This window comes from Carcharodon carcharias, chromosome 20 (assembly GCF_017639515.1).
Source record: "Carcharodon carcharias isolate sCarCar2 chromosome 20, sCarCar2.pri, whole genome shotgun sequence".
In the NCBI taxonomy this organism is placed as follows: Eukaryota; Metazoa; Chordata; class Chondrichthyes; order Lamniformes; family Lamnidae; genus Carcharodon; species Carcharodon carcharias.
Window position 1 is genome coordinate 1,057,419 of NC_054486.1, and position 14,268 is coordinate 1,071,686.

Below are 14,268 nucleotides of genomic sequence, written 5' to 3' on the forward strand. Positions count from 1 at the left end.
AGAAGGCAATTGGAATGTGCTTTAAGAAAACTCATTTGCAAATGCATGTAGGGATAACAGCAGTTGTGACACAGTAGGTGTAAGAGCCCACTGTATTGTAAGTTTCTGTTGTAACTTTCAATGATTCAATGATCTGATACAGTGTTGTTGACTCATTTGCTTTCCATCCGAAGAGGAAAAGACGATGGATGTGTCCTCGGTTGGTTTTATCCTTTAATGGGCAAGTTCATTCTCATTGGCCTGTTACTAGGCGGCACTCTAATGCTGTCACATCATAACATCTATATGTTATTTAGAAGGAAGAGTCAACTCTGTTTAAACTGTTTTCAAGCACTTAATTGCCGCCTCAACCGGGTTTTTGGCAGGTGTTCGAAGCAGAGCCCGGCATTTGTTCACAGCATTCGGTTAACGCTCAATTCCCGGCGCAGGAATCGAGTGCCGGGACGATGCTGCGGTCCTTTCTGACTCTAACTGCACTGCAGCTTCTGAAATGTAAGTTTTGCAAATTAATATTATCATGTTCTACATTGAGGCTTCCACTATTATAAAACAATGAATCTTACCAATACACATATTGATATTTACTGCAGAAAACATTGAGCTATATTGTAAGGTTAGTTTTGGATGTTTATTCACATATTAACATGTTTGCCTATTGTGTAATGGGATATTGCTTCAAAATGATACGCAGATCGAAGAAAACTCGCTGCCTGAAAGGCCGTTGAATGCAGAAACCCTCTTCACATTTAAAACATGTTCGCTTGAGCATTTACATTATGGTAGAGCACAAAGGAAGCGACCAAAACTGGAAAGGGTGACTAGGCGGTATCCGATTATTCGACCCGCGCAGGCCCATTCAGCCGAAGGCCCTCATTCTGAGCGCAAACTGTTATGGCCTTACCCGTGTGCATAGGTCCCTGTTCTCTGTCGGCGTTTACCTGAGGTCCCTTAACCGGCTGGCTAGTTCGGAGTTGAAAACCTTCCTAACTGAGAAAGTTGTACAGATATAAAACAGATGGATTTCCCGAGAGAGTAATCCAGTCTGGGTTTTATTTATCGAGCACGGATTTTTTACATTTATTTCTGCCCTTCATTAAGATCGTATGGATTGAGGATTGACGAGTCGAGTTTATTTGCCAAAATTTTATGCAGTTAATATTTTAGGTATTTCAATTGATTTAAAAATCGATCATTTTGAATCATATTTGAAAGGTTTTTACACCTGGTTGGTGATTGTTTTAAATGTGATATTTAGGTCAGAACGATTTAAATCCGAAATACAACATAAATAACACAGCAGCTGAATTTATTGAGTCTCCTGCTACTCTTCCTCACGCTCAACTTATTAAGATTTGCACTCTGATCAGACAATTTCAGCAGAGCTGGTACGACCTAGAGAGCCGTCCCTGTTAGAATATCATGGAGCGGAGTCTTTGTTCATTTCAACTAACTGAGTATGAAACTGCACCTCCAAAGGTGTGAGCCTCCACACATATTACTGTCAGGGGTATTTCTCAATCGATGTTCCGCCTGAATTCTGTGTGATCTCGGGGCAAACACTACAGCATCTATAACAGTTGGTTCAGCTTTAGAGTGTTTTGCAAGTTCGAAAAATAGTTTATATTGAAATAGGAATAAAGAGCACAATTAATGTTATAATGTTTTCTTTTGGCGATTAAGTGCATTCTCCAAATATATAGTTACTGCAACTTCTTTAACTCATGGGAAATGGTACTTATCAATGCTCTTGCTTAATTTTTAAATACAACCTTCGACGTATGACCACATTGTATGGACGTTAAAATTCCCATTGAATTGTTTGTTTTTCAGGCTTATGTCATAAGTACGTTGGTTCACATTTATTCCAAATTCTCATTGTTTTTCACGGTCCCCTGTGGTGTTTAATGAGGTATCGAGTCTTGTGCCTTTACTTCCTTTCACCTGCCTGATATTATTATTCAGTTTTATGTCGATGCCTTGGTTGAGATTAGTTGCTGCTTCCAGTGCGTGTCTTCTTTTACAATTATAAATCTCTTATTAACAATAGGAAATGCTGCCTTAGTGACAGGGAAACCTCGCTGCATTCTTGTCAGGTACACGGTAAAAGGCATATGGCTCCCTAAATCAGTTTCAATTATTTAGAAATAAATGACTGACACTAAACTCCAGGCATTGTAATTTATTTGAGGGACATGTCTTCTAAATAAAAGCACTGCTGGAAGCATGTATTATATATTGCTCCAGAAAATATTTTCACAAATCCAGGAATGAACAAAATTCTTTGTGGAAAATTGGATTATTTTTCCTTAATCCGTAATTAATTTGGGTTGTGGAAGTGAATCCTGAAACAGTTAATTTAATTGCGATGAATTCTGAGCTTAGACAGTTTGCACATTTGTTTCATTTTAAATCCGCCAAGTTCAAAAGGCCAAATGTTGACCATTGCTTTTGGTGGCCGTAATCTGGGCTAACATGTTTTACTTATTTCGAATTGAAACTGAGACATGGGTGTCAAAAGGTCGAAAGTGATCACACTCCCAGCAGTTTGCTTTTATCTTCACCTCTGCGCCTCTTGGACAGAAACAGCAGACTAGACATACAATTCGAACCAGGTTATTTAAATTCAGTGGTTAAGGAATGGAGACCGTCGTTGTTAGAAAGGAACGGATCAAATTCTGGAATGTAAATTATCTCAATGAGTACAAAATCCTGGTCAGGGCAGCACTCACTGGTGAATGAACCATTGCAGATGTTTCAGTAACTGAATATCCTCAGTAGAAATGCGATCAAACCTACTTGTGATACAGTGAAATAAGAAGCATGCAAATGCTTTATTCAGCAGTAGAGGGTTGGATAATATTTTTGAATAGAGTAGAATAAAATCTTAATTTTTGTCAGCTTAAACATTGCTTGAATTAACTTTTACCATATGTATAATTATTACCTGCAATCTACAAACACTTACTTAGCTAAAAATGTTCTTATATTTACATATTTGATCAGAATTTTTCTTATCTTTTACTTTCATCAATATTATGACTGTTTGATATGAAGTTGTAGTTTCTGCTTCGCTCATTATCTGTGTACAGATTCAGGAAATTATGAAGTCTTATCCTCCTCCTTCCACATTCCCGATAACTTTTATGTGGACTTAAGGGGATCTCGGGATTTTTTTTTTTCAATTACTTTGCATCGGGGCGAGGATTTTTTTTGCTGCTGCTTTGGCGGTCAAAAGCGCAAAAATAAATTGTGTTTTACTGACAGGGAATAAGTTCGAGAATTATTATCAGATACATTTTTCATTTATCGAATAATATTTACATTGGCTGTTTACTTTATTTTTTTTAAAAAACATGAAAAATAAAAAAAAAAGTTTTAATTCTAAAATCCTAATTGTGTCGCTAATTTAACGAACATTCCCTGCACAGCACAGAAAGGAGACAGAAGACAAAATTCATATAATCCCGAATCATTTTCACAAATCAAGTGCAGATCAGGTTTAAATCCCCAAAAGCGGGCCTATGTTAACATTTAGATTAAATGGAGAGAGATTTGAAATTGTTTAATTAAATTGTGGAAATGCCATTGAATGCATATCACGGACTGCATTATTTCCCGTTCATTCGACATCAAAAAGGGAAATTAATTCATCAAATTCTCTTAATAACTGTGATTTCTAAATATTAACTTGCATCTGCTTAACAGAAACGTTGATTACATGGCCAAATACATATCACATTTCGATGTAATCCAGAATACAACTCCAAAAACGAGTCAGTTAGTTTTACGTTCTCCCCTGCGGCTCTTGCACAGGCAAAGCAGCGTCAATTGTGAATGTTTTCAATCCCAGAGTCCTAGAAGCAGAGCGCATTTACTCTTAGAGAAGCGTGGATCACATTCTGGGATGTAAGGTCACCGGCCGACTGTACAAACCCTGTTAAAGTTGCCGTTTCTGCCAACTGAACCCGCGCATATTTTTTAAAACAGATGTTTATCAGTGGCAGAGGGTTGTGACTGTAGTGTGCTATAATGAGCTGAAAGATTTCAAATAGTGTTTTCAACTTAACTTTGGAATTATGGACAATGACTGTTATATTTGTTTCAAATTTAAATTGTAAATTGTGATCGAACAATGTTGGTTGTGATAGGATAATTATGGTTATAATGAGTATTAATTGTATGCTGACAGGCGAGGAGAGCATAAGATCTCACATTTTACAGGCAATTAACCTGTAAGCATGCTTGATTATGTGTTTCTTTTTTGGGTGCCTGAAATCTGTTTTAATTAAATCACTTACCTAAGGAAAACTTTTATATGTTTATTACTTTTGTGAACCTGAATGTTTGTCAGCCTTTTCCACATGCTTCATATGTTTTTATAACAGGATCGTGTTGTAGCTAATGAGATATCAGATCTCAGCTCTCAATCTTGCATTGCTTTGTGTCGTTTTGTATCAGGCTTTAGGTCGCATTTATATCTTGTGCATCTTGTACATGAGGCACTTAATGTGGAGATGTTTGGACTGCCGCTCAAGGGGGTTGCTATGAACTAGCTGGTGCGCAGCTTCTTGAGTATTGTTGCGACTTACATTACCCAGGCAATCACAGACAATTCTAATAAAGTCCTGAGTAATATAATCTAGGAAGGTGAAGGCTTTGTGCTGGAATGGCGGAAATCATGCAAGGGGTTGCAGAAATTCAACTGAGGGCGGGAATCAATGTGAAATGTTCTTTAAATCTTTAAACAGGGAATATAGAGATACCAGAATATTCTCCTGGTTAAACTAAAAAACTGAGCCCATTTTGGAAAATGTTAATGCACAATCAATGGTGTGAAACCAACAAATGGAAAGTGTCCAAAAACAGGCCGGTCACCATGTCTTCGAGCACCGAGAGTGGGTGTGGTAAACATACTATCTTTAGTATGTTAGAGGGACTTTAGATGGTGAGAAGGTGATCTGTGTAATGGGGTATTCTCGGGATCTCCTGGGTAAACGTTGACCAGTTAATAACATGAACCTGCTACTGAGCCTGTAGTGGACGCTTCATTAGGAGTGGAAAACAGATTAAATCACAAATAGTGGGATTATTTCTTCCGAAAAGCGACGGGAAATCTACCTTCAGATAATGATGGAAACTTGGGTGTTTGTTGAATTTTTTAACATAATGTTCCTGAAAACCTCATGTTCAAAAAATGACAAAATATTCTCGCAGTTGCTTTGAACAAACAACGTTTCTGGCCGTTTCATCGTTCTCTTACCCCCATGAAACGTTAATTTTCAACATTTCATTTCAGGCAGAACTGGGAGCAGTCAGGCTGATCCATCAGGTAATAACTCTCAATTTTCATATTATCTGATTTTTTTCTGTCCACTCTACGTGAATTAAAACTAACTGTTGGAGACAATTGCGGTACCGACTTGATGATTGATTAACTCGCTCTCCATGTGCCTGTCAGGGAGGAATGGAATGTTTCCTGCACTCTGATAATGAACATATTTAAACCCTGTTGAGGGACAATTGCTGTCTAATGCAGAGTGACCATGACTTGGGTCCGGGAGAGGAGAATGTCAATAACCACTGATACTGCTTTCGATCCCAAATGGGCTGCCAATTCGCGAATTACCTACAGACAGAGATAAAGGTTACATGACGTTCCAGTTCCGGAGGTTGGGGGAGGGTGGAGCTGACTGGGAGAAGGAGATTGCAATTTGTGCTCTGGTACTCTGAATGGATCTCAGTCTCCGCCAATCACTGGGTTCGCTATTATATGCACGTCCATCTCCTGATCTCCGGGGACTGGAATAAATTCTAAACGTATCGACAAACTGTCCCAGAAGGGGCATCTCTCCAATTTATACCAGCTCGTTTATGGGTTTAATACAATTATAGCCTTGTGTTTGAAAGGTTTGATATTTAAATCGGGTTTCAATGGGAGATTGGGCCAAATTCTTTTGCTCTGACCTGCAGAAAGTGGAGACCGGTTAGCTGGGTCTCGCGGTTTTAATAGGTTGTAATTCTATGCTTATTATTGTATTTTACAGAGGCTGTGAAACTGAGACTGGCGAATGGGGGCAGTCGGTGCGCAGGAAGAGTGGAGATTCACTACAGGGGGAAGTGGGGGACTGTGGATGATTACAGCTGGGACCTGCAGGACGCCGCTGTTGTGTGTCGGGAGCTGGGCTGCGGGACCGCGGTCTCTGCACCGGGCAGTGCTCACTTTGGGGAAGGCTCCGGACCCGTTGTGACATATAATGTTCAGTGCAGCGGGAACGAGGCCGCCCTGCGAGACTGTAAATCAGCTTCCTGGGATCACTATTCCTGGTCACACAGCGCTGATGCCAGCGCGATCTGCTCAGGTACAAATATTTCTTCTGCTTCTCATCGCCCGTCGTATCCGATTTCATTCCCCTGGAATAAAGGCAGAGATGTTATTTTGGGACAGCCGATAGCTGAAGAATGAGACTTAGGGCAGGATATTCTAGTTGGAGTTAATGTTATATTCAATTAGAATCATTGCGTGTCATACATTCATGTCAGTAATTGTGTTAATTTAAAGAAAATAAGCTCGTACCAGAACGGCACGTTGCACCCCGCTTTATATCATTGCTGGCTTCTTGCTGTGAGGTGACCCGGACAATCCAAGGATAGCGAAGAATGTTCAGAAAATCCCGCACGCATTATACCCTCTCCCTCACCACTCGCACGGATGGTTCGGCATGCTCTTGCGGTAATCAGTGAGAGCGATTGCAGAGTCCTGTTATTCAGTTGCCCGGCTGTTAGATCAATGTTTTATGTTCTCACTCCCTGTATAAATTCCCTGGCGTAACGATCCTGGGGAGCACATCGGAGCATGCAGGTGTCTTTGATTCAGCTCTATTGCGGAGTTTCCCAGAGAGCAGGGGAATTCCCCAGATGAAGTTGAAACTTCCCGGGCTGTTCACACATAGTTCAAGGCGCCAATACTTTCGCAGGGTCCGCATGCTCATCTCTGCCGTTCCTCAGGTTTCCCAAATTCCGTAGTACGGAATAATTGGTCTGATATTTTACAGGTTGTGAAACCGGAACTGGGAAGGAAGGTTTCTGTGCCTGGGGAGAGTCTAAATTATGGGGCAGCAAAGGGATAATCTGCAGACATAATCCTGATGTTAACTGCACAGACCATTCAGTTCAATATTTAATTTATATTGAGATCGGAACAAGTGCAGCATTTCAAACCAATATGTTAAGTGTAATGCAAGGCACAATTGCAGTGAATAATCTTAAAAGCGTTACATTACTGGATGAAAAATGGAGAGTTACCCATCAGCGCACCCAAGAAATCCTGGCACATGGACCTAATCTAGCCATCATCGGAACAGATCTATTAGCAACTTAACCCTTTGTAGGATTTCGGTGGAAAGGGCAGCAATTGTAAAACTGAATCAGCCTTTTAAAACTAAACTCAATGGAGATTAAATGGAAACTGCACTTTCTACGTTACTGATCAATGTTGTAATTTTTTCAACTGCTTCAGTCATTTCCTTTATGTTACATGTTCAGAAGAGGAGTTGTTTGATCATGACTGCTCAGTGCTCGGATCCATCCGCAATTCATCAAATTAGGAAGCAGCCCATAGCCACACAGAGCAAATCCTGCACAACATCCATGCCCCAAGTGATAAAAGACAAGTAAGACGTGTCTGCAAACGGCTAATGACACCAATGGAAGAGAGATTCCACTTGACATTCAGTTGCTTTACAGTCAAACAGTCCCTCATCATCTTAAACTTGGGGAACACCGTTGACTGAACTTTCATTTGCAATAGCCAATGCCAATGCCGTGGCTTCTTCAGCAGGCCAGAGGCTGAATGTTCTGTGAGTATCAGTCTTCAACTGTCTCACCAGTGTTTCTCATTTCCCGAATTATCGCTAATCGTGGAAACTGCACTTGACCTGTAAAGGCTCTGCTAAGGCACTAGACAGGAGACTTGCCATCCCCAGATGAAGTTCTGTCTTTGACTGGGTGTTTAATCACCACCATCAACCACCATTCTCTCCCTCAGTGCGGTAATAAGACGGCAATCTTAATTATGTGCAGGGAGAACAGCAGCACCTCTAAAAATATTCTCTTCTCCATTTCTCAAAGAAACGGCCTTCTTCTCGCTGGTTCAAGTTCCATGAACTCCCAATCTAAGAGCAATGTGGTAGCCCGTTCAGCACACACAAGGCAGTTGCTTTTATGAAACACAGAATATCTTCTCAAGCAAACTCGGATGGACAGTTAGTAAAGGTCGTGTTAGCGAAGTTCACAATTGTAGTTCTGTTGTAAACATTACACAGAATCACACATTCTCGACGGCAAAGCTACTGACTCCATAGGCCAACCGGTCAATCTCGGGGTTAATGACCTAATCGAGCATCCCCCCTCCCCAACCACTTTACCCTCCAGGCAATACAACACCTTATCATCTATCTTCATCAATATAACGTGAGGTTCCATTCTCCATCATCTGTTCATCAATCATAAATAAATCCATTTCAATCACCTCATCTTCCGTGGCCACGAGTTCCACATTCTAACAACTGTCTAGTAAAAAAAAAACATTTCTTCCGAATGCATTTGGGAATTTTAGTATTTTTTTTTTAAGTTTGCAAGTTTGGCCATAGCCCACAGTTAACCAACATCTATCCTGTCAATTCGTTCAATCGTCAAAAAGATCTTTATCATTTCAGTGCTCGGGTTACCTACCCAGGCAATTCATTTCATTTCCCCCAACCTTTCTCGTAGAACGGTCAAAATCCATATAAATAACTTTCAACTTTTCTCGTGTCTCTAAAGAATTTGATGGCCCCATTGTGGTGGTGCCATTGGTGTCAATGGAGATGAGCTATTCAAATGTCCATTGACTTCAGCGGGACAGGAAAATGCCAGCAGTGCGAGAGTGGGCTGACCGAAATATAATGAAACTATCAAGCTTTTTAACTCCTTCCCTCCAAAAATGATGGCAGAGACACTGAGATCCGATGGCACATCTACCTAATGTGCACTTTCATTTTCCAATGAATACCTGAGCTCTGAATTAATTCTCACAAAAATAATGCATTGCCCTTAACTATTATAACATTCATTTGCAAATTAAGTGCACATTTTGGGAATTTATTGCATTTACTGTTTATTCTGTCTCTGTAAGTACCCCCTCACAGTTTTCCTGAGTTTAAACTGCGCTTTGAATTTGACTCCACAGACTAATTTTGAACTATTCCCTGTGGATAATCTGTTTCTGTAAACGGCAAACAGTATTGTTCCTGGCATCAGTCCTGTTGGAACACAACGAACTACCTTTGTGCTGGTCTGAATATCTAACATCCATCCTTAATTACTGATGGCTGTTTGCTATGCAGTTTGGGATTAATTCTGCTAGCTGTCCGCCAGCTCCACATCGTCTCTCACACGGAATTAGCTGTTTTTTTTTTTCTGCTGCATGACACTACAGAAAGTCTACTGTTAAATGTAAAGGAAACGATGTAATTATTTTTTTTCAGAAAAAAAAAAACAGAAGATGTTAAAACCACTGATTTGGGTAAGGGGTACCTGTGGACAAACAATGTTCACGTTTCACACCAGTAAGATTTTGGCACTACAACTGTGGAAGCGATAATCAGAGACGACATTCGTTAATGGACAAACGATCCATGAACAACATTGGTAACCATTATAGAAGGCAGCGATCTGATACTCTGTCATCCAAATATTTTAATGCATCTGACAGTGTAATTGGTGTCCTGGATCCAATGACCCATAATTATTGAGGGTCATTTTTGTTTTTATCCATTCACCCCTATATTATACGATGTAATTCAGGCTACAGATGGAAGGTTACCGGACATTCATTGCCAAGGCCCGTGAAGACTATTTGGTTGCAATGAGTTTGCTTTCTCATTGCCTCTCACTGACCTGATTACACTAGAAGTGAGGTCTGAGTGAGGAAGAGAGAGAATATTGTTGGAGTATCACTGTTTCCCCATTCAATTGCACATTGATTATTGCCTTAAGAGGCTCCCTTTGTATGTGATTGATTATATATATATGTATGAAATGCTTCAGTGATCTATTAAATTTAAAGCTTCGGGAATCAAAAGGCGATGTACGGGAACATGAACCAATCGACATAAGCTGTCCTTTCAAGTTTGCACTTGGAAGACGGGAAACATTCTGGGGAGCCCGAAATGCACTCCTTAAATGATCAGCGTATTAAAACTAAGGCTTGGTTCACAAAACTGTACATGGTTATCCGGTGATTGTTTCGTTTAGATTCAGCTGTCAATACTTTAAAAATGCTAAAATAGCACGAGGCTGTTTTTGCCCCTTGTATGTGACCATTACATTTTACTGACATATTCAAAATGGCACTTAACATTGCTTTGTGCTTCCACTTTTTGGAACTTTTCACTGGGAAGGTATTGTGAGATCAATCATTTTATGTTTGAGGTTATTTGGTGTCTGTGTTCGTCAATATGCTCCATCGACGAAAGAACAAACGCCAGCAGATCAAATGGTAGACTCTAAACATTCGAGGACAAGTCAGGGTTCCTGGATTTATCTGAGTAATTTTCTGGCGTGACACAGGATATGTTTAGTTACAGTCGCCCGGTTCCAGGGAAGAGTTACGCCCTGAAAGTGTTATGAAGAGAAAGCTGCTGTTGCTTCCATATAAGTAGATGTTGTGAAAAGTGGGTCTTATAATTTCAAGAGGGGGGATTGAAAAATGAGGGGCCAGCGGTAGTAAAAGTAGATAAATTGGGACTTTGAAAATAAATATATATTTAAATCTATTAAATACAACTCGATAGAAAATGCGGAATGTAAGAGAAAGGGAATTTTTTTGTTGATCAGATGTTTTCCTGCAATGATGGATGGGTTGGCGGGGGGTGGGGGGTTGGGGGGGGGGGTGGTGGTTGGGTGGGGGGAATGTTGCCTGGATGCAACTTGATGTAGTTTCTATTTGGGCATTAGTGCCAATGAAATACCAGCTGTGAAAAGTCGAATTCTTGGTGATCTTCATCAATGAGATCTATCGACCGAACCTCATAGGTGTGCATGTGTGTTGGGGTGAAGGATGGTATGGTTGCATTTCAGTCTATGGATTCCGGGCGGGAACCGGTATAAGAACAATATGTAATGAAGAAATGTTGCTGCGGGTAGTGCAGAGATTGTTTGACGTCAAAGAGCACTTCTCTCTCAATAGATGTTTAGCCAAGTTCTCTCTGCAGATATAGTGCATGCTTGTAACACCGTACTGAGGTAGCAATAAATCTAAGTGTGTTAAAGGATGCATGTGGCCTCTTCACAAGCAATAACTTCTGGAGGATTGTGGGGTTTTGCTTAATCGCTATTGTGCCGGGATGAAACCCTTATCAGAAGTCATCATCACAGGTTTTGCTTAAACAGGTATGCACAAAATTGAAAATGATTGGGACAATCATGAATTCTTGTTACTCAGATCACAGGTTTCCCAGACTGGTATCACTGGATTCCCAATGCTCGGGCAGACTGGAAATACAGTTCGGCACAACCTGGGGAACAGTGTGTGAACTTCACTGGGATTGGAATGACGCCAGTGTGGTTTGTCAACAGCTTCAGTGTGGAGTCGCTGTGTCTGTGGGAAAAGGGACTTATTTTGGAGAGGGCACTGGACTTCTACGGAGCATTAAATTTGATTGTAAAGGGAATGAGACAAGCCTAACAGACTGCCCTATCTCTCCAGTAAATCAAAACGTGTGCACCCACATGAACGATGTCGGTGTGAGCTGTTCCGGTGAGTAGAAGGATTCCGAAACACATAAAAGTTTTCTGGTGAACTTTTCAGAAACTGAGAAAACGCCATTGCTGTTTCCTTCTATCATGATCATTCCCAAGCACTTCTTTATAGTTCACTGTCGCTTTTTATGATTCTGGAATAACATAATTATGTGTAAGTCAGTAACTTCTACGTAATCTGAAAATAGCGCATTATTATTGCTAAATTAATGCTTGCACCATACATAGGTTTTTCATTCACATTTGCCAGAACACCCATTATCGATTGAACTCTCAAGTTGTTTTCTGTCTGCCAAACATGAAATGACTTCATTAATTATAAAAGTAGGCGAATCAATATTTAACAGTGGTTGCATTATTTTAGAGAGGCGTTTCAATGAATTGACCGAAATAAAGTAAATGATTAGGAGAAAATTTCCTTTCTTGTTTCTTGCTCAAAATAGTGGGATTATCTCCGTAGCAGCATTGCAACTGTATGTTCTATGTGCCTACGTCAGCCGTTCAAGAGAATGGATTCCAAGCGCTTCCACAGGGGAATGTAGAAAACAGGAATAAATGCAGGCCGTGTCAAATATATTCCTGTCCCCGGCAATAACAACTTCATCCCTTGAGTGACCTTGTTCTGGATTACTGGACTTTGACTCTTTGTCAAATCTTTGAAATCCATTTAAGATTTTTAACATCGTTTAATCAGCCCTAATCCTTCCAGAGTAAATAGCTTCAAGACATTTTTGTTCGATTTGGAATCAGAATACAATGTTTAAATAAATTATGCATCCTTCTAAATATATGTTGCATCCCCTCCAAGACGAATAGTTTCTTCCGGAGTGCCCTGTCCAAATCTGAGAGCTGTTATACAGCTTGGTTCTGGCCAATACTGGGTATGACTGAAACTTCACGTCGTCTCTTTGGTATTTCAAAGCTGTTGAGACAAAGTCCAAAATTCCATTAGCTTTTTCCTGGATAAACTCTATTTGAGCAAATAGACACGTTCGTTTAAGGGCTTATCGCAGTCTGGTGAGTTTCAAACAGTAAGATTTGTAAACAGTGCTGTGCAACACGAATTTATAAATTTTCATCTCTTCATTTTTTTTGTTTCGCCATGTCTATATTCAAATGTTCATTTACAAAATATTTTCGTCCTTATTTTCATTAAAAACAGGGAAGCATGGACCCCGACTGGTTGGTGGTGAGGAGAGGTGTTCCGGCCGGGTGGAAGTGCTGCACGGAGAGCAGTGGGGGACGCTGTGTGATATTCACTTTGGTTTAGAAGACGCCAGTGTGGTGTGTGAGCACCTTCAGTGCGGGGCTGTAAAGGAAATCCCCAGAAACTCTCCCTTTGGGCAGGGAACAGGCCCCGTGTGGAAGGAAAATTACAGGTGCCGCGGGAATGAATCGCGAGTGACAGAGTGTCCGGTTACATCCGGGGAAAATTTTAACTGCTCACATGGAAATGTCGCCAGTGTCATCTGTTCAGGTGAGACCTCTCAGTCGATGTAATCATGGATTAAAATAATCTCCCTGCAGCACTGAAAGAGGCCTTTCAGCATGTTCTGTCCGTGGAGGCTCTCTGCGAAAGTATCTCACCCAATCACACAACCCTGCAAATTTACAATTACCGTGTATTGTTTTTCATTCAAATATCTGACCATATATATTTTAAAATCTATGATTCATATTCATCCACCACATCTTCAGGCAGTGCATTTCAGATCCTCGCCGCCACATTCTTAGACGATGCTTTTCATATCTTCAAGCACCATATTCTCCAACAATGAATTGCAGATCCTCATCACCATCATTTTCAGAGAGTGCATTTCAGATCCTCATACTACGCTTTCTCAGGCAGTGCATTGCAGACCCTCATCATCCACATTCTCCAACAGTACAATGCAGATCATCAAATACCACAATCTTAGATAGTGGATTGCAGATCGTCATCCAGCACATTCTCAGACAGTGCATTCCAGATCCTCGTCACTCACATTTTCAGAAAATGCAATGAAGATCCACATACGCCACATTTTCACACAGTGCATTGCAGGTCGACATCCACCACAATCTCAGACAGCATATTTCAGATCTTTATCCTCCACCTTCTCGGAAGGTGCATTCCATGTCCTCATTCACCAAATTCTCTGAAAGAGCATTGCAGATCGTCATCCAGCACATTCTCATAGATGTGCATTCCAGACCCTCATCACCCACATTCTCAGACAGTGCATTGCAAATCTTTATTCCCCCACATTCTCAGGCAGTGGATTGCAGATCCAAATCCACCACATTCTCAAGCAGTGCATTGCAGATCCACATCCCCCATATTCTCAGGCAGTGGATTGCAGATCCACATCCCCCACAATCTCAGGCAGTGGATTGCAGATCCACATACCCCACAATCTCAGGCAGTGTATTGCAGATCCAAATCCACCCCATTCTCAAGCAGTGCATTGCAGATCCACATCCACCTCA

The 14,268-nt window shown here is 40.7% G+C and overlaps 1 protein-coding gene across 5 annotated transcripts in view; it reads left to right on the plus strand.

Moving 5' to 3' along the window:
- Positions 1-264: 264 nt before the first annotated feature.
- Positions 265-14,268, plus strand: part of LOC121292446 (deleted in malignant brain tumors 1 protein-like) — a 30,070-nt gene continuing 16,066 nt past the window's right edge. For 3 of the 5 annotated variants that reach the window (XM_041214386.1, XM_041214387.1, XM_041214388.1), the window contains exons 1-5: positions 267-492; positions 5,297-5,329; positions 6,045-6,359; positions 11,483-11,797; positions 12,962-13,276. In XM_041214386.1, coding sequence (XP_041070320.1) covers positions 447-492; positions 5,297-5,329; positions 6,045-6,359; positions 11,483-11,797; positions 12,962-13,276 — 1,024 coding nt within the window. In that variant the 5' untranslated portion in view covers positions 267-446. Of the gene's footprint in view, positions 493-5,296; positions 5,330-6,044; positions 6,360-11,482; positions 11,798-12,961; positions 13,277-14,268 lie in introns of all 5 variants that reach the window. The other 2 variants (XM_041214389.1, XM_041214385.1) reach the window with 2 other exon arrangements.